Raw genomic sequence first — 20,082 nt, 5'->3', positions numbered from 1 at the left:
AACAAACTATATATTTAAAGAGTTCAATGGTCTTTTTTTTCCATGAATACAATTTTTATTCAGTGGACTAGAAACACAAAATGGTGTGGTATTAAAAGTGGGAGACCTGGCAATGAGGAGACCTAGTAGGTTTTTGTTCTAATTTTGTCCACAGGAGAGGAAAGGAGAGGATAGAAGAGGAGAGGAGAAGAGAAAAGAGGGGAGGGAAGAGGAGGGGAAGAAAAGAAGAAAAGAAAAGAAAATCAAAGCAAGGAAAAGAAAAGAAAAGAAGAAAAGAGAAGGATTTGAATTTTAAGTGAGAGAGGGCTGTGCAAAGTCACCAGCCATGGTTCCTCTGGAGCCATCTTGGTCTAGTGGACAGATATGAATCAGAATGGCTGGAGATGGCCTAGGATGTGTCCTGACTAGCTCAGAATGGGTATAAATAGCAATTGTTTCTGGTTTGGCCAGAAACCCTGAAGGTCTTCCCTTCCTAAATTTTTTTTTTGAAGAGGTCACTCTCTACTTCATTTCTTATTGAATCTTAATCACTGAATAGGCATTGCCTCAGTTAGACTGAGACTGATGAAAGACCTTAGCTCAAAAAAGCCAAGGTCTCCCACTGCATCCTGGGCCAACTTCAGTTGTTCTGATCTATACCTGGCCACTGGACTCAGATGGCTCCAGAGGAGAGAGTGTGGCTGGCGATTTTGCACAGCCTTGCCTCACTTAAATCCAATCCACTTGAAAGTCATGACATCACCTCCCTGAGGTCATGGTCCTCTTAATGAACAAAGGATGAACAGCAATGACTGTCTTAGGGATAAGGACAAGAAAACTGCCTGGAAAGAGCTTCCCACACATTTTACAGGGTCAACATGAAGAGCAAATGGAACAAATGATGTAAAAATGTTTTGAAATGCATTAAGAACTACACAAGTATATAGTACTATCATTGTTACTACTATCACTAACATAGCTCTCATTTCCTACTCAGTCATACCTCCTTTCAAGGATATATGTTTTTTCCCCCAGAGAGGAAAACAAGGTCCCCATTAAAATGATAACCAGAATTAATTGCCCATCTGCTAATATGCTCTGTCCTTTGAGTTTCTCTCTGAGCCTCTATTCAAGTGTAGCAAATGTTCTGACATGTGGAAGCACTAAGAAGCTGGAGCTTATCCTTCATTAATCTCCTATCCCACTTCTCCCTTCAAGAATTTGGCAACCCTCCTGCAATTAGCTGATCAAATCAAATCAGTTAATATTTATGTTAATCTGGCTCTCTGTTTATTGGCATCTACTTTATAGTTTCATAAGTTGCCAGCAAAAAGCAATCTAGTTTCAATGAGCTATTTATTTCAGAACTAATCAGTTGGCAAGTTGCATTGATTCTACTTCCAAAATATCTCTCCTTTCCAACACTTTCATTTCCATCACACTGGGTCACTCTGTTACCATCTCACCATCTTGCTCTGCCTCCTGCCTCCCATTTTCAGTTCCTTATGTGTGTTGTCTCTCCACCCCTACCTCCATCAGACTGTATGATCCTTGAGGACAGGGGCTATCTTTTTCATTGTTGTTTTTATATCTACAGCACTTCACACAGTGCCTGGCACACAGTAGGTATTTAATAAATATTTATTGACTGAGAATCTAGCACAATAGCAGGTGTTTAATAAAACACTTGTTGAATCAATGAATGAATGCTTTCACTACATATCCACTAAGTACTCTAGAGACAAATTACCCTTAATTTAAAAAGCACATTTCAGATGGGAGGCTTATTTTCTGGAATGTTTGATTTTTTTCTAACTTATTCCAACTGGTTCAACAATTGCTCTACTGAATTCTCAGGCTGTATGAGAGAGAATTGGACATGTAAAAATCTGGGTGGAGAAATATGTAAGGAGATGGAAATGAAGAAGAGGGAGGTAATTAGAGATGGAGGCAAAATGTTCCTGGAAGGGCAGCAATAGCTTTCACCCCTGGTATCCCAAAGATGATTCTTCCTCTACTTTCTCCATCACTGTTATTAGCTTTGAAGTCTGATGAACTCTGGGAAGTTCTGTTTACTCCCTTGACTAGGTGTCAGCAAAGTCTCATTTCCTCGATGTAAGTGGGATCAGGTTGTGGTGAATAATACTGGATAATCAGAAATCTAGAAGTTGGAGAAATCATAGAGGTAATCAATTTATTTTAGAGATGATTAAATCAGTTTAAGCCTAGGGAAGTGTAATGACTTCCCAGGATCACACAAGTAATTTGTACCCAAGTACTGTGGAACTAAAGGGCAAAGTAACACATTCCAAAATGAGGTTCAGATAAGATGGAGCTATTCTTGCACTTAGGTCTGCCTGGCTCTATGTGGAGGATATGACAATGTTCTTTCAGTTTTCCCTTATTTCCCACTTCCTTCTCCCAAACTGGTAGGAAAATGAACAGTAGCCAGAACCCCACTCCATGCTTAAAAACAATGGGTAGCGATAGAGGAAGTTGTCTCGCCCTTCTTGCACTACAAGAAACTTTTACACTCCTGAAGAAGTACATCTGCATACTAGGTATCACCACAAACACTTGTTCCATAGCCTGGTTCTGTCTGGGAGTCTACACAGGGATAAGAGACAGAGACTAGATTTGTGATTTCTTTGGTATAGGAAACTCCAGGTTTGGGAAATACCCTCTACTAGTGCAAGCTGGCACCTTCCCTACAATGCGGAGCCTTAGAGAGCTGCCCATAGTGACTTATCCAGCAGTATGGCCAGTATGTATCAGCATCAGAATCTGAACTCAGGTCTTTTTGAATTCAAGGCCTGTTCTCTATCCATTAAACCATGCTGGCTCTGGAGTCTACATGGAAGTAGAAAATAGGAAAAAAAAAGTGGCAGGTAAGGAGAAAAATGGGAAAAAGCCTTTTCTAATCAGAACCATGAGGGCGTATGATAGAAGACATAGAATTAGCAGTGTAGGGAAGAGATCGGTTTCCATAATCACTTCACAGAGCTCCAGAGTCTGAAAGGAGACATGGTGTAGTTAAGAGTTTCTTAACATGGAGTCCTTGAACGTATGCGTGTATATGTGTGTGCATGCACGTATGTATTTATACACACACATAAATATGAGTGTAAAGGTAAATAAGCAGGTGCATGTATATACACATACATACACGTACATGTTTAAGTATGTGTACGCACATATATGTATATATGTGCATATATAAAAATGTTATTTGAAAACAATTCGTTTTCTTTGTAATCTTATGAATTTTACTTTTTACACTTAAAAAACTTTATTCTCAGAAGGAGTCCATAGGCTTTACCAGATGGCCAGAGGAATCCATGATACAAAAATGGCTAAGACCTCCGTGGGCTAGTCCAACAGCTACCTGAAGAATGAACCCTCTCTACAGAAGCTCCAGAGAGTGCTTATTTCCACTGACAGACCTCCAGTGACATGCCCTAAGGCAGTCTTTTCCATTTCTTAGACAGCTGTAATTATTAAGAAGTCCTTCCCTACGTGTAACCACCATATGCCTCTCTATAGTTTCTACTCACATGTCCTCATTCTACCCTCCAGGGCCAAGCAGAATAGACCTAAACTTTCTGCCACTCAACAGCTCTTCAAATATTTAAAGACTGCTGTCATATCACCTTAAGTCTTCTCTACTTCACACTAAACATCACTAGTTCTTTAACTGATAACTTGAAAGCCCCATTACAATTTCATTGGGAGGAAGAATAGTTTGATAGTAAAGAATTCTGGATTAGAAGTCAGACGACCTGGGTCCAAATTCTGACTCTCCCACTTAGTACCTGTGTGACTCAGGACAAATTGCTTCATTCCTCTGGGCCTTAATTTCCTTATCTATATAATAAGGTTGAATTAGATGACCTCTAAGGTCTCTCCCAACTCTAAATCTCTGATCCTCTGATTTTCCCCCTTCTAGCCATGTTCCTGCTTCTCGATGTGCTGCTGAAGATGATTGGCTTTTCTAAATACCATGTTACAGGGTAGACACATAGGAAGTTCCAGACATAATAAACCTCCCACATCTATTTCATATGAACTACTGTCTAGTCATATCTCCTTCATCCTTACGTAGGTCATTACCTGTGCCCAAGTTCATGGGCAACCGTGAAAGCCAGGGGAAGTCCTGAGTCTTCGTTGATATTACAGCTCCGGTGAGGCTGGCACATGCCAGAGAGATGAGACAGGCCTAGGGTTTCACAGGGATGATTAACCCCAGCACAGATATCTTTCCTGGAAATAGAGGATAGACAAAGCTGGTCATTGAAGACAATGTTTAATAAAATATCATAAGAAAGAAACCAATTATAGTGTTAGGTAAGTATCTGGAACAGTTTGAAAGAATATCTGAAATAAGAGATACGAATATTAAGTAATTTAAACTAAGCATCTATTAAAATTAGGTAAACTTCATTTTGGGATCATGTCTCATCTATTTGACATAGCAATGGGACAGTGGAAAGAGGACTAGCTCTGAAATCAAAGGATTTGGGTTTAAATTCCATTTCTGATGCTGAGTTTCTATAACCTTGGGCAAGGGAGGAGGAGGACAAAGAAGCAGAAGGGGAAAGGAGAAGGAGGAAGAAGAAGAGGAGGAGGACAACTTGCATTTATATAGCACCGACTATGTACCATACACTGTGCTAAGTGTTTAACAAGGATTATTGGATTTGATAATAACAGAGCTCATAACAACCCTGAAAGATGAGTGCCATTATTAACCTCATTTTACAAATGAGGAAATTGAGGCAGACATAGGCTAAGTGACTTCCTCAGGGTTACACTGCTGGTAGGTGAGGCTACATTTGAATTCTTCCTGACTCTGGACCCTGAACTCTTTTCACTATATCTTGTCCTTATCATCATCATCATCGTCATCATCATGGATCAAGAAACAGGAAGCAGTATGGCACAAAGGAAAGCTTGCTGCTTTTGAAGTCAGAGTTGGACTTGAGTATCTGCCACTAAATCACTATGTGATCTTTGTCAATTCACTTCTCCACAGATTTCAGTTTCCTCACTGTAAAACATGACTGGTTGAAAAGGCCATCTCTAAATCTGTGATCTTATCACCTTAAGCCATTTATCTGCCTCATCAAAGACAGACACTGTTAGCAAGCTGGCACTATTTAGAGACATTAAATAGAAAAGGTCAAACTTTTGAGTCTGGCACTCAAAGCAGATCAGAGTATATTCCTCATTCATGTTAATAAGCCTCTGTGTTTCCAAAATGGCAGGGTACTAACCAGCTATCCATGATTCAAGTCATTCATCTAACTTCCACTTCTACCCTGTCAGTACCAGGGCTCAGTGGGCAAAGAAGGAGAAGGTCAGCAACTGAAAACTATATAGACCCAAGAGGATGGCATTAGTGACCCAGGAAGAGGTCAGCAATGTGAAATAGGAAGAAGGTGGTGCAGATGGTAGAGTTCTCAGGAGCCTATGGGAACTAACACTGATTCAGACAGGATCAATGATCTCGAAATGGAGAGTATCTTAGAGGTTAGCTAGTCCAATCCTCTCAATTTACAGTGCACAAACCTGAGGTCCAGAGAAGCTTAAGTTACTTGTCCACGGTCACACATTAAGAGACAGATCCAGGATTTAAACACAGATCCTGATTCCAAATCCAACCCTTTTTCCTCTGTACCATATTGCCTACTATAAGGAGGTCTAGAAGTAGGTTATGTGGATCCACTCACAAAGGCTAGGACTTCAGGGAAGAGAGAACAGTTGCTGGTAAGGTATGATCCCACTTCCAAAGGAAATGGGGCCCTTGGATGAATACCAATCTTAATTCATAGCTATAGTTATTGGTTTAAAGACTTAGTCACCACTGACAAGGCAAGAAGAATCCAAGCTACCAGAACCAAGGGATAAGAAAGATCAATAGCAAGGATTACTTGTTACTGATGTACACATTTATAGGTACTTCTATTTCCCCTGCCTAGGAGACAAATTGGTCATGGGGTAGGTCTAAGTTTTCAAGTGAGAGTTAAGTGGCTGCAAATAGAGGGGTATGGGATTAAGGAGTCAAGTTGGATATTATACCACTCTGCTCCCAGGGCTCCTTCAGTTCGGTACGAGGAATCCAGAACTTAGAGCTTCCTCTCACTTTATCAGCTGGCACTGTACCTTTTTTCTCATTTACCAGATTCTTTATTATACCTGCAGGGGTTGGTTCTAGGCAGAGCAGTGGCTTTTATGTGTCCCTTACTAGACAGCTTCCTTACAAATGTTCACAGGGACCATGGGACCTTGTAGGGTCTAAGCAGCGCTGATGGTGATTTTTCTTTAAGATTAGTCTTTTTTTTTTTTAAACATAGCTGTTATTTCTAATATGACATTGCCTCTCCCACTACTGCTGAGAAAACTCCCGACTTGTAACAAAGTACAGTTAAACAAAACAAAGTGATAAACTGACAATGTCTAACAGCAATACTCCGTTCATCCACAGCTTCCCAGAAGGGTCCAGAGCAAATAGTACACAAAACTACCTCTCCTCCCACACACATGTACACCCCTAGTGTCTTTGGTCTTTTTTTTCCTCTGCCCCCTTCACACTGATTCCCAATGGCCTCTGGTCAAAAATGGGAAAAGGGCACCAAAACAATAATTAATAATGATAACAATAATAATAGTTAACATTTATATATCACTTACTATGTTCCAGGCACTGTGTTAAGCGCTTTAGAATCATTATCTCATTTGATACTAACAACAACTTGAGAGGTTAAGTACAATTATTATCCCCATTTTACAAGTGAGAAAACTGAGGCCAACAGGGGATCACATAGCTAGTCAGTGCCTGAGGTCAGATTTGAACTCAGTTCTTGCTGATTCCAGACCCAGCCCTCTATCCACTGCATCATCTAGCTGTCTCAAGGTCATCACAAGTCATGTAGGATATGTTTGACACAATAAACTGTTCTGACACACTTTTTAAAATATATAACATTTTATTTTTCCCAATTATATGTAAAATCCATTTTTATTCACCGGGTTTTTTAAATTTTGAGTTCCAAATTCTCTCCCTCCATCCCTTTCCGCCCTGCTCATGGAGAAGACAAGCAACTGATTTAGGCTGTACACGTCTGGCATACTTGTTGAGGAAAGGTCATTTAAATGATTTAAAATCATTTCACAAAAGCTACTTGCATAAGTGGCGGGATGTCTTCAGGACAAGAAAATTCTCTTTGCCAACAGATGACTCACTCCAACATGAAAGCCATCATGAATTTCACTTCTAAGCCCTCAGTGCATGGGGTTTATGTGGGTGCTGCCCTGGCTACATAGACTCTCCAGGCTTTGATGTCAATTATGCTGTTGGAAAGACACTGGCACAGGGGAATCCTGCCAGTTTTCATTAGCCCATAGTTACAGCAATAACTGGGATAATGGAGCCAGTTTCAAAGATTTCTATTTACAGAAGAGCATCAGGAAAGATTTATACATGTACTTTGCTAATGGCCACAGCTGCCACAGAAATTTCCAAAGTGGTTTGTTTGGTCATACACCATGGCCACTTTAATCCCTTTTGGACACATAGGAACACCAGATAAACATTTTTCCTCCCCTAAATAATCATACTGCCAACAGGGCATCTTCATTTCATTCTAAGGAGCCAGGAGTCCAATAAAGAGAGTAATGATCAATAAAGATGATGGACCAAATGGACAATTTATTCATCTTACTAATGAATACATTCTGGGGTCATTCAATTCATTAAGTATTGACTGAGTACCTGTCATGCTTCCAGCAATGTACATTAGGCTCAAAAGAATACCGAAAAACTGCCTATTATGACATGATCCCTTACTTCAAAGTGTTTATATTCTTTTGAGTGATTATATATTACCTAAGCCCTGGAACCACCAGTTAAAATTTGCTTTGTAGCACTTCTTGATCCAATTTCCTACTATCTTATCTAGAACATTCTATAATCACGTCTCCGCATGTGCACATATACACCAATCTTCTAAATCTAATCTGAACATTTCTCATCTCCTTGTCTACTGGTTTCTTCCCTGCTGACTTCCTGTACCCCTAAGTTATCTCCATCTTGATAAAGCTCTCACTAAACTCTACCATCTTCTTAATCCTTCATCCTATCTCTCCATACTTTCACAGCTAAAGTCCTAGAAAAAAGTGGTCTACACCCATCGTTTCTCCTTCCTGACCTCTTACTCATTTCTAAACCCTTTGCAATCTGGCTTCTAACCTCATCAATGAGCTACAACTGTTTCCTCCAAAGTAACCACTGATCTCTTGATTGCCACATATTATGATCTTTTTCTCAATTCTCCTCCTTCTTGACCTCTCTGAAGCAACCTGACATTGCTGACCACCCTCTTGGATACTATCTCCTCTCCTGTTTTTGGATGACATTTTTTTTGTTTTTTTCTTTTTCCTAGGTGTCTAAACACTACTTCTCTATCTCCTTTGTCGATTTATCTTCCACATCACACCCCCTAACTGTTGATGTAGTAAAGGGTCCTCTTTCTTTACAAACTTTCTATTCTTTCCCTCTAAACCTTCTCATGTGCTGACCTCATCAACTCCTGTGGCTTTTGTCACCTTCATATAGATAAGTTCAGCATTTCTATAACCAGCCCTAGAGTCTTTCCTAAAATTCAGTTGTGGGTTTCTAACTGCCTACTGATTATTTCAAACTGAATGTCTCCTCAGCATCTCAAACTCAACATGTCTAAAACTGAATTCATCTTTCTGGTCAAACCTCCCTGCCTCCTGCATTTCCCCTTTTCTGTTGACAGCACCAAGATTCTTTCATTTTTTCAGGTCTACAAGTTCCACGTTATCCATGACTGCTCACTTTCCTTTAGTCCACATTTCTAATCAGCTGCCAAACTTCACCATTCCTACCTCCACAAAATCTTATGCATCCTGCACCTTCTCTCTGATCAAAGAGCCACTGCCCTGATTTGAGTTCTCATCACCTCTTGATTGGACTCTTGGAATAATTTACTTCCTAATTGGCCTCCCTATCTCAAATTCCTTCCCTCTTCAGTTCAACTCCCACAAGTGCCAAAGTGATTTTTTTTAAAGTGCCAGTCTAACTTCATCACTCCCCTAATCCAATTATATAAACTCCGATGACTCCCCATTGCCTTTAAGATCAAATATAAGTTCCACTGTTCACCTTTAAAACCCTTCACAACCTGACCCCACTCTACCACATAAAATTTATTATTCATCATTTCCCTTCCCACACTTCATGGTCTATCCAAGCTTCTTCCTCACACAAGATACTCCCATCTCCTGTCTCTGTGCCTTTACATTAACTGTCTTCCAGTTTTTCTCTTAGATTCCTTGTTTACTTCACAACTCTGTTCAAGGGACATCTTGTAAATGAAACATTTCTACATCCCCCAAGTTGTCCTCTCCCTCCAAAACTTTACCTTATATCTATGTTGTACACACACACACACACACACACACACACACACACACACACACACACACACACTCCAATGGAGCAGAAGCTTCCCGAGGACAGCAACTATTTCACATTTGCCTTCTCAATGCCCATGCTTAGCACAGAGCCTAGCAGACAGTAGGTTCTTAACCACAGCTGGTTTATTAATTAGTGCTTGGATGATTAGTTCCTCTTACATGCATTCCAAGACAAAACCACTTGTAGTGATCTCAGCTACATAGCAAACACAGTGACACTTCAGCAGAAATGTCTATAACTTCATCTTAACAACTCAAGTCATGGAATAAAAGCGTATCAGAGCTATTTAGAGATCAATTAATTTTTAATACTTCAAAGCTCTGTGATTATTCCCCCTTTCTGTGACTGCTTCTTCCAATAACACAGACCTCAAGCCTTCTGCCACTTAGTAGATAGACTTCAAGAACTTTCAAGGCCAGAAAATATATCACCTTTTATCCAATCTGCTTAGTGAAGCTGTCAGTATGCATTTATTAGGTACCTATTATGTGCCAGTTGTTGGGAATAAAAAGACAAAAATAAAATAGTTTCTGCCTTCAAAGAGCTTATATGCTAACTAATATTCTTTCTGCCAAATCCCTTTGTCATAAAACATAACAGTAATTTTTATTAAATAAAGCATAGGGGTTATACATGGAAGGCAAGAGAAAGGGGAAGTCAAGTGCTTCAAAGTCAAGACTTCGAAGGACCTAGGTAAAAGCCCCACTTGGAACACTTAATCACTGTGTGACCATGTGTAAATCAATTATTATCTCTAGGTATAGGTAACCAGATTGCAGTTTTCTCATCTGCACAATGATGGAGGTGGGCGTGGGAGCTCCAGACCTATGAGTCCAAGTTTTTAGAAGAGCGTCTTACATGCTTCCCTTTTTGCTACCCTTCCAAGGGGGGTTTGTGGAATTAATAGTAATGGAGGGAGCATATTTGAACTTTTCCAATAGTATGTCCAGGATAAATGCAAATTTTATATCTACATTCCTTTAAAATCTACGTATCTGGACTATAACCACGATCACTAAAGAATTTACACCGTGAGAAGTTTCTGGCTACACATACATCTTGGTCCCTGCCTTCCACATTCCCTCTGTGCATCAAGAGCAGAGCTATTCCAAAGCTATTCTTTCATTCCAGGCATTTACTCTGACTCCACTTCCCCTCTGGCTCTAGCAGTCTGCCCCCTCACATCCTACAGTGTTCCTGAGCAGCCAATTTTGGTGCATTAGGAGGGAAAAGCTATAGGTAGCCGTGATCAACGAGCATCCCTGTGTGAACTGACAGTGGCAGGAAACATTCAAATACACAATCTATGTTCTGTTACTAACTTTAGCCACTTAAAAGAACCTGTTTTTTTTTTTTTTCTGGCCATTCAGCATGTTCTTCCCTCCATCAAGCAAGTGGCATTTGCTTGATGATAACATAAGAAAAACATAATTAGGAAGGAAAATCATAGGATTACTGACTTCTGTTGGAAGAGACCTTTGAGGTCAACTAGTCCAATATTCTCATTTTACAGATGAGGAAACTGAGGCCCCAGGGAGTGAAGTGATTTTCTCATAGTTATATAGACAGTAATGGGTAGATTTGGAATTCAAAACCAAATCCTTTATTCCCATCTCAGAAAGCTTTCCACTGCACTGAGGTGCTCTAAAATGTAATCCCACATTTCAAGTAGACCTTATGTATTACCCAAGACTCCAGATTATCCATGTCACTTTGCTCCCTCCATTAGTACAGTAATTGGAAATATTAGAAAAGTAGCCTCCAAGAAATGGAAGAGAAGACAAAGGTGTAGTTAGAAGGCTCTGCTCACTTCTCACCCCCTCCCATGTCCTTCCCTCCTCCAGGCATCCCCCAGCCCTCCATTCAGGCTGGGCTCCAGCTGTGGCAGTACCTGGTAATTAGGACGGCCACATCATGATGGGCAGGGTTGAGGTCGCTCTTTGGATTGATGCTTTTCTGCCACTTGCAGAAGCTGGCCAGCGTCTTGTCTGCATGGTGAACTATTTTCAATCCTTGCTGGAGACAGAAAAACAAGGGATCAGCCTGAGGTGGCTGTGGGACTAGCAGATCTGCAGTGGAGCCCCTGGAAACACTGTGAGTACAGTAGGCTGGTCTCTGGCCCACGGGGAAGGGACTCCTCCAGAACATGGGTAGTAACTTAGGAAGCAAGGATTACAATACATATGTTTATCCTTTGGCTCCTCTTCTCTCTAGTTCCACTAACAGAATTGAGGAACAAGGGTTCATAAAATTTGGAGCCAGAAGGACCTAATGATTCATCCAGTTCAGTTCCCCTCATTTAACAGGTCATTTGACTCGCTCAAGTCCACATAGGTAACATGTGACAGTGTCCAAACTGGAACCCAGATCTCTGATCTCCTAACCAATACTCTTCCTACTGTACCACAAAAATGAGAAATTAGCATTTGGGCAAAACAGCCTTGGAAGAAAAAAGAATAGAAAATATCACCAAAGATTTAGAAATCTTTCAGGGTCTATCGCCATTGATTTGGGGATTCTTCCCTCTCCTCCTTCCAACTGTGCCAGGTCACCAGCCTCACTTTCTCCTCCTGAGCCATCTGGATCCAGTGGCCAGACATTCATCAGGATGACTGGAGATGGCCCAGGATGCAATGGGAGACCTTCCCTCACCCAAATCAAAGTCAACTGCAAGTCATGTCATCACTTCCCTGAGTTCATGGTCCTCCTAGAAAATGAAGGACAAACACAACACAATCTTCCACACTCCATCTTGTCCCATCAAACATACATATTAGGATGGGCCTCTTGGCTTTGATCTTTAATAATAGAAGACAAAGAGACTGGGGAAGGGATGGTTCAATAGGGATTCCTACGCTCCTGGGGCTGCTCTGATAGAATTTGTGTTTATGATTTGTTTCTTATATCTATATCCTTAATGCCCAGCACACTGCCTCACACACAACAGGCACTTCATACTCACCTACTGAATGGAATGATTCTGTGTTCATTTGGCACCTTTCAAGTCGGCTAGATACAAAACAGCTGGGTCAGGCTGCCTATAAGCTAGGGTTACCAACTATTATGCAGTTTCTAGATGCCCACAGCCTGCACAACAGGCCTCAGGTTCAGTTTCAGGGCTGCACCCAATGGGCAGATGTCAAGATTGGAGTATTCCCAGATATCTCTCTCAAGTCCATAGTTACCATAAGGTGAAAAGACTTGATCCATTCCAAGTTTTAGTGATACCAGTATCCAGAGGGTAACTAGAATAGGGGTGCAATGGATAGAATATCAAGGCTGGAGTCAAGAAGACTCTTTCTGAGTTCAAATCCAGTCTCAGACTTTTACTAGCTGCATGACCCTGGCCCAGTCACTTAACTCTGTTTGCCTCAGTTTTCTTATCTGTAAAATGAGCTGGAGAAGGAAAGGAAAAACTACTCTGGTATCTCTGCCAAGAAAACCCCAAATGGAGTCATGAAGAGTTGGACACAACTGAAAAATAACAACTAGAATAGGAGATAAGAATTACCAGGGGGTGTGGATGGAGTGAGGAAGAAAGGTCATTGCTGGATCCACTTATTAATTCAACAAGTATTTTCACAGATCTGGAAACAGAAAGGACCTGTCATTTTATGGATGAGAAAACTGAGGCCTGGGAGTCAAATGTTTTGGCCAGAGTCAGACAGGTAGGAAATATAAAAGATAAAACTTCAATCCAAGTTCTCTGACCTCAGAGCAAATGTTTGGCTATTTTGCTCCGAGAATACAAAACAAAACTCTCTGCCCTCAAAGAGCTTATACTTTATTGGATCATGATTAAGCCCCAGGGCACCTTCTCCTTGGTTAAACTGCTTCTGCAAGAGCAGCCTTCCAAGGGCTCCAACAGAGCCATTACAACAGAAGGACGGATGTTACCCAGAGGAGGCTACCTACTCCCTGAAGCCTCTGCTCTGGATCTCCTAGAGGAAACAAGGGGTCACCTTGGATAGAGCCAAGGGCCCCAAATCAGGAAGGCATGAGTTCAAATTTGATCTCAGACACTACCTGTGTGTCATTTGGCAAATCGTTAGCCTGTGCCTGCCTCAGTTTCCTCAACTGTTAAATGATAATAATGATACCCACCTCCCACAGTTGTGGTGAGGATAATATTTGTAAAGTACTTAGCACAATGCCTGGCACAGAGTACACACTTAATAAACATCTGTTTCTTTCCTCCCTTCCTTTTTGGGATCTAAGTGAGCTGAGTATGCATGGGGTTTGAAGTGAAAAATATAGCTGTCAGTCAGCAAAAACTTAGGATTTTACCATAGAAACCAATGTCAATTATCTTTATGTGGATTGAAATGACACAGTATGTAGATTATTCTGTCAGCTAAATGGTTGCAAAGCAGATGGGCATTGAATTGTGGAAGGGGTTAAAGGTGGGGGTAGGGAGATTGATATTCAGGGATGATGTAGTCTTGCTGAGGTCTCATTATATGGCCCTATTCTTTTTTTTTTTAAATCCTTATTCTTTAAAAAAAAATTATGAAGTAGTAGGCTTCCAACAAAGCCCAGCAGGGCTTTATACCAAGCAGTGAGATCTGCCAGCCTCCTGCCCACCAACCCCATGCCTGAGCATCATGCACCACAGCCAACACTACTGAGTAACAAGCTCGGAGGGGTTCCTGCTTCCCTGGAGTCATTTATTTTAAAATGTTTCTCTCCAGCTTCCACACCACTCCAATCCCTACCCCTTATTCCATTCCCAGCCATCTTTCTACCTATTATAAGTTATCTTCCCTTGGGGAAATACAAAAGAAGATGACTCTGCAAGAGAAAAGGAATATTTATCTGGAAAAGCTTACATAGAAGAAAACACATTGTCCTCCCTGCTGTTACTCATTCCCTCTGTTCTCTGTAAAGATAATCTATGGGAATGGTCTAAAGATCATCAGTCAATAGAACAGGGCAGCAGCTCTCAACCAGAAGAGGGCAGCAAGTCTCAAGTTTTCCTAAAGAACTGTTCCCCTAAGATAAGCAAATTTAGCCTCCGGTAAGGAAACACATACAGGGCTGGCATTAAAGAGAGGATGAACTGAGTTCTAGTACTTCCTCAAACACTTCCTAGCTGTTGTGGTCCCCTGGATAAGCTACTGAACCATTCCCAGGTTCAGTTTCCCCATCTTGATAATAACAGTCCCTTAATGTGAGGATCAAATGACATATGGAAAAAGCACTTTCCCAAAATGCCAGCTGTTATTATTATCCCCCAAACAACAGGCATATTTCTATACCGATGGCTTAAGAGACAAAGATAGGTGAGCCTTGGGACTCTATGCTACAACTAACTTCTAAGGCATTATGTCCAAAGCAATGAGACTGTGGCTGACTCAACCAAGAAGAAGTAGCCTATGGCTTGGCCACAGACTCTTTTAAAATGACAATTGTTTTACATCTTAATAGGCTGCTGTTGTTATTGTTGGAGCCTCATGAACAATGCTTTATCTGTTTTAAGGCAGCTTTTCTGCTAATGTTTCCTTATGGTATGTAGGCATGAGTGTTGAAAATATCCTGTCTCTGAAGGGAGAGGACCTGACTTCAAGTCCCACTTCTGATAATTACTTTATGTATGACAACTCATATATGGACAGTTCACTTAACTTTCTTGGCTATCCTCAATTTCCTCCACTGTAGAATGAAGGTTTGAACTCCTCTCTTGGAATCCCTCCGACTTGGCCAATACGTTGTACAGTCTTGTCATTTCTATCTTTACAACATCCCTCCTACGCCTCCCACTTTCCCCACTCACACTGGTCAAGGGCCCTCATCACTTTATGCCTAGATTATTTCAATAGCCTATTGGTTGGTTTCCCTGACTCAAGACTCTCCCCATTCTCATCCATTCTTTCACTCAGTTACCAAAGTTTTTTTCCTAAAGCACAGGTCTGACCATGTGACCTTTCCTGTCTAATAAACTCCAGTGGGTCCCTGATACCTCTAGATCAAATGTAAAGTTCTCACTTTGGCATTTAAAGCCCCTTTTAACCTAGTCCCTTCCTACTTTCCTAGTCTTAGACTTTATGACCTCCACATACTTTACGATCTAGCAACACTCATCATTTGGCTGCTCTTCCTAAGGGACATACCATCTACCCACCTTGTGCCTTTTTTCCCCTCAAATTAGTAGGTACTTATTTTCTTTCCCTGCAATTTCCTCCCATTGTAGGGTAAGAGAGACCCTTGTAACAAATATACATGTCCAAGCAAAACCGATTCTGCCATTGACCATGTCCAAAAATGTGTGTCTCACTTTGCATATTTAGTCTCTTACCTCTTGGTTAGTAAGTGAGTAGCATTCTTCATGAACAGCCCTTTGAAATCATGAAATTATGTTGATCACAATTCCTAAGTCTTTCAATATTGTTCATTTTTTTAAAATAATATTTTATTTTGTCCTCTATTGTGTGCTGAAACAATTTTACGTTGTTTGATTTTACAATGTTTTGGTTATGTTATATTTCTCCTGATTCTGCTCACCTCACTGTACCCAATTATACAGATCTTCTCATGAGTCTTTGAAACTTTGTAGTTCATCATTTCTAATAGTACAATATTATTCACTGGATGCACATACCATACATCGTTTAGTCATTTCTCAAACGATTAGCTATACCCCCTTAGCTTTCAGCTCTTTGCTAAAAACAAAAAAAAAGCCACTATAAGTATTTTTATATATGTAACTCCATGACTGTTCGTTGACTAGTCTTCATGCCCCAAATGCTCTACCTCCTTACTTCTTTCTTCTGGTTTCCCTGGCTAACTTCAGGACTCAGCTCAAATTCCGTCTTCTGTAAAAGGACTTTCCTGGTCTCTTCCAATGAGATTGTGTTTTCTCTGAGATTACCTCCCATTTCCAATGTGTATATCACGAATGTATATAATAGTGTGTGTGTGTATGTGTGTGTAATCAGGGCAAGAACTGTTTTTCTTTTTTTTTTTCCTCCTATCCCTGGAGTTTAGCACATTGCCTGATATATAGTAAGTTTTTAGAAAAAAAAGTTTGTTGACTCGGTAAGTTTTAACTGACTGAGTGACTGAATGAACCACATGATCAAGGCCTGTTTCAATTCCAAATTCTATAATCTATCTTTGAGTTTGGCATCTAGGGAGAGCTTATGTACGAATCCCAAAGGGACTGTCAACTCACATAAACAAATACAGAATAGAGATGTTCCTAAAAAGCTATTTTAAATGAAATGTTTAAAAATTGACTCATCTTTCCCATAAATTAGGGAGGCAGTGTTGTACAAGAAAAATATTGACTCTGAATTCACAAGTCACCAGTTTAAATCCTGCCTTTGACAATTAAAACCTGTGTGACCTTGGGCAAGTCACTAAGAGACAAAGACAGATGCATTTTAGCACAGCCTTTGGGCTTGTTTCTTCATCAGTAAAGCGAAGGGATCAGACTAGCTAGCCCCTGAGATCACTCTCATAGCATCTATGATTGTATTAGATGTTTTTTTTAAAGAAACTCTTTGGTTAAACCTTCCATCAAAGCAAAGTATTTATTTGGTAAGCTCAAATTAGAGACACTTTTATAAAGTAGGTCCCACCCCACCTAAGTATGCCACAGTGCTCCCCAGGAACTGGAGATCTGGAAGATAAAGTAGGAGGAAATGGAAACAGTGAAGGAAAATTATCGCTGGAGAGAATTGGCCTAGAGGGAAGCAAAGTCTTTCAAAAGCAAAGGCACATAAGCCTGATGTTACATCATGGGAGGAGGAATGTCTTGACAACACAGTTTTGTGTAGAATGAGAGGGTGGAAGGAGAAACTCAGGGAGATCTGAGAAGAGTTGGCAGTAGCAGCCAGATGAGGGACAAGAGAAAGACTTGAGCTGCCATAATACAACAAGAAAAAGGCAACTCTCTGGGTCATCCCAAAGGAATTTCTAACTAATGGACACCATAGACATTAACTACACTTTTGCAAAAAACCTAATTGGAAAAATAATATTTTTATGTGTTCACAGATTCCTAGAGTTGGAACACCTTCATTTTATAAGTAATGATGACAACAATACCCATTCACATTTCTACAGGACATTTAGGGTTAAAAGACACTCTCCTCACATCAATCCTGAGAGACAGTAGCACAAATATTATTCCCATTTCACAGAGAGGGAAATATTGGTTTATGAAAGTCAAAGGACTTGTCCAAGGTCACACAGTTGAGAACTAGAAAGAGAACTTAGTTTCTAGACCTCTAGTTCAATCAGTGGCTTTTCTACTAATATTACACTCATTTATGAAATGATTCTTCCCTCCACCCTCACAGTCACAATTATATTATTTTAAAGTCATTTTAAAAGGAAATTTTTGATTTAAAATGTTTTATTAAAATTAAAATTTAATACTATTTAAAATAACATGAATTTTAAAGGAATAAAAGCATAAAAATGTTGTATAGAATTGAATTGCTTTTAAGAATTAAGAATTACAGGGTAGTTCATAATTGCTGCATTTGGGGACTTCCTGGGCATTTGAGTAATGGCCCAGTGGGGATGGAAGAGCTCTAGCCAGACGAAAGTACTTAAAATGCTTCCAGTGGGAAGCCCACTGACATCTTATATTTCTTTGACAACAGAGAGGAAGTAACTCGTAGAAAAGAAGAGTTTTTCAATTTTAAATTAATCATGATGAAACCAAAGAAAAGAGAGGTTAAGTGACTTACCCAGGGTCACACAGTGAGCATTAGAGGTCAGACTTGGGTCAGAACTATATCCAGAAGAGATGTATATGAATTTTGGCTCTGTCACTTACCAGCTATATGTCCATGAATATTTACTTTCACTCTCCTAATCTCTATTTCCTAATCTGTAAAATAGAAATGGTGCTATTTATATTACCAACTCATGGGTCTATTATAATAAAAAAAACTTTGTAAATTGTAAAATGCATTATAAATGTGAATTATCACACAGCTACTAAGTGTCTAAGGCCACATTTGAACTCAGGAAGATGAGTCTTCCTGGCTTCAGTCCTAGCTTATTCACTATGCCACCTCCTGCCCTTCATGTACTCAAGGCTTTAAGAAAATGGGGATACTGTTCCTCAAAGACATCCTATACTTTCCCACCTCCATGCCTTTGCTTATGCCATCCCCTAAGGCTAGAGTATCATCCTTCTACTAACTGCTCTGCCTGAAGAAATAGTATCCAGTCTTCAAGATCCAGCTCAAATGTGAGCTCCTCCACTGAATCTTTTCTGATTCTTTCCATTAAATGTGATCTGTCCTCCATGCTTCCACAGAACCACTCATATGGGATTTATACTATACCTTGCACTCTACTTATCTAATTATCTACTGTTTGAAGCCAGGAACCATTTCTTTTAGTTCTCTACCTCCCCAAACCTAGCAGAGAATCCTGCAAATAGTGGTGGCAAAAATGAATGTTTGTTGGCTGAATGAAGGTACTTAAGAAAAGGGAATGCTTGTAAAAATCTCAAAGATTTTTAAAAGAACAGGGACTCCATTAACCTTGAACAACATAATTTCACAATGGACAGAAAGGTGAAAGGACAAAAAAGTTATTTATCAAGAAATGAAGTGATCCCACATAGAAAGCCTCCTTAAACTGCCTCCGTCCTGGCTGAACAATATAGGGAATACCTGCATTGAGGCAGTTAAGTGCTGCAGTCTATAGAGTACTAGACTTGGAAGCAGGAAGGTCTGAGTTCAAATCTAATTGTTTCTTCATCAGTAAAGCGAAGGGATCAGACTAGCAAGCCCCTGGGATCACTCTCATAGCTTACTAGCTATATGACCCTGGGCAAATCCACCTCTCTCAGTCTCAATTTCCTTATCTGTAAAGTACGGATAATAATAGGATCTACCTAATAGTTGTGAGGATCACATGAGATAATATGTATAAAATGCTTTACAAACTTCAAAGTGATGTATAAAAGTTAAGTATTATTATTATGACTCTGGACTCTAGAAGTCTCCAACAGGACACAGCTACCTTCTACTGGTGTTCTGTAGCTGTTTTTGTGTTTTTAAGTCATATACATATATGTATAGGTGTCATATACAAATAACAGATATTCATTGCTTTTTCTGGAATATGTTGATCAGTTCAACCTTGGAATATGCAATTAGTGATTTCCCACAAATAATGCTATCGTAAGTATGCGCATCATTCAAAAAATCTTTCAGAAATGATGCTGGATCCTGGTGTGTTTGTAAAAGTGAACGGAGCTGTAAATAAAGACCAACTTTTCTAGAGCATTGACAGTAACCATATTCCTTCCAAAGGGAGGTAGAAACAACTGAGCCTGCCACCTAGTAAGCTGCCAAATGTTTTCTTCACATTTTTTCTCCCCATTTCCCTACTATTTATTGATCACACTTTGAGAAGGTGACCTGTTTCTAAGCTTTATCCGCTTGGTTACTCCCTTCCCTGGTGGTGACCTCCTCAGAAGAAGGGTTTTCCACACCCTTCAACTGAATTTATCTTAAAAAACTGACATGGAAGCAGCTTTTGAGCTTGCCCCAGCTACATTTTCGCTCATCCTGGAAACCAAGATGACTAGATAAGGCTCTGAAGGCAAGCTTGATAAAAAATGCACCACA

The 20,082-nt window shown here is 40.1% G+C and overlaps 1 protein-coding gene across 3 annotated transcripts in view; it reads right to left on the bottom strand.

The window, feature by feature from the left end:
* The window catches only part of ADAMTS12 (ADAM metallopeptidase with thrombospondin type 1 motif 12), a 528,119-nt gene that overhangs the window by 213,865 nt on the left and 294,172 nt on the right, over positions 1–20,082 (bottom strand). For all 3 annotated transcript variants that reach the window (XR_011966393.1, XM_072605885.1, XM_072605886.1), the window contains exons 6-7: positions 11,373–11,497; positions 4,090–4,239 (exon numbers count right to left, since the gene is read on the bottom strand). Coding sequence is in view for 2 of the 3 variants with exons in the window: in XM_072605885.1 (XP_072461986.1) it covers positions 4,090–4,239; positions 11,373–11,497 (275 nt within the window). In the remaining variant the exon portion in view is untranslated. The remainder of the gene's footprint in view (positions 1–4,089; positions 4,240–11,372; positions 11,498–20,082) is intronic.

This window comes from Notamacropus eugenii, chromosome 4 (assembly GCF_028372415.1).
Source record: "Notamacropus eugenii isolate mMacEug1 chromosome 4, mMacEug1.pri_v2, whole genome shotgun sequence".
NCBI lineage: Eukaryota > Metazoa > Chordata > Mammalia > Diprotodontia > Macropodidae > Notamacropus > Notamacropus eugenii.
The sequence above is the reverse complement of the archived record's forward strand: the minus strand, read 5'-3'. Positions and strand labels throughout refer to the sequence as shown.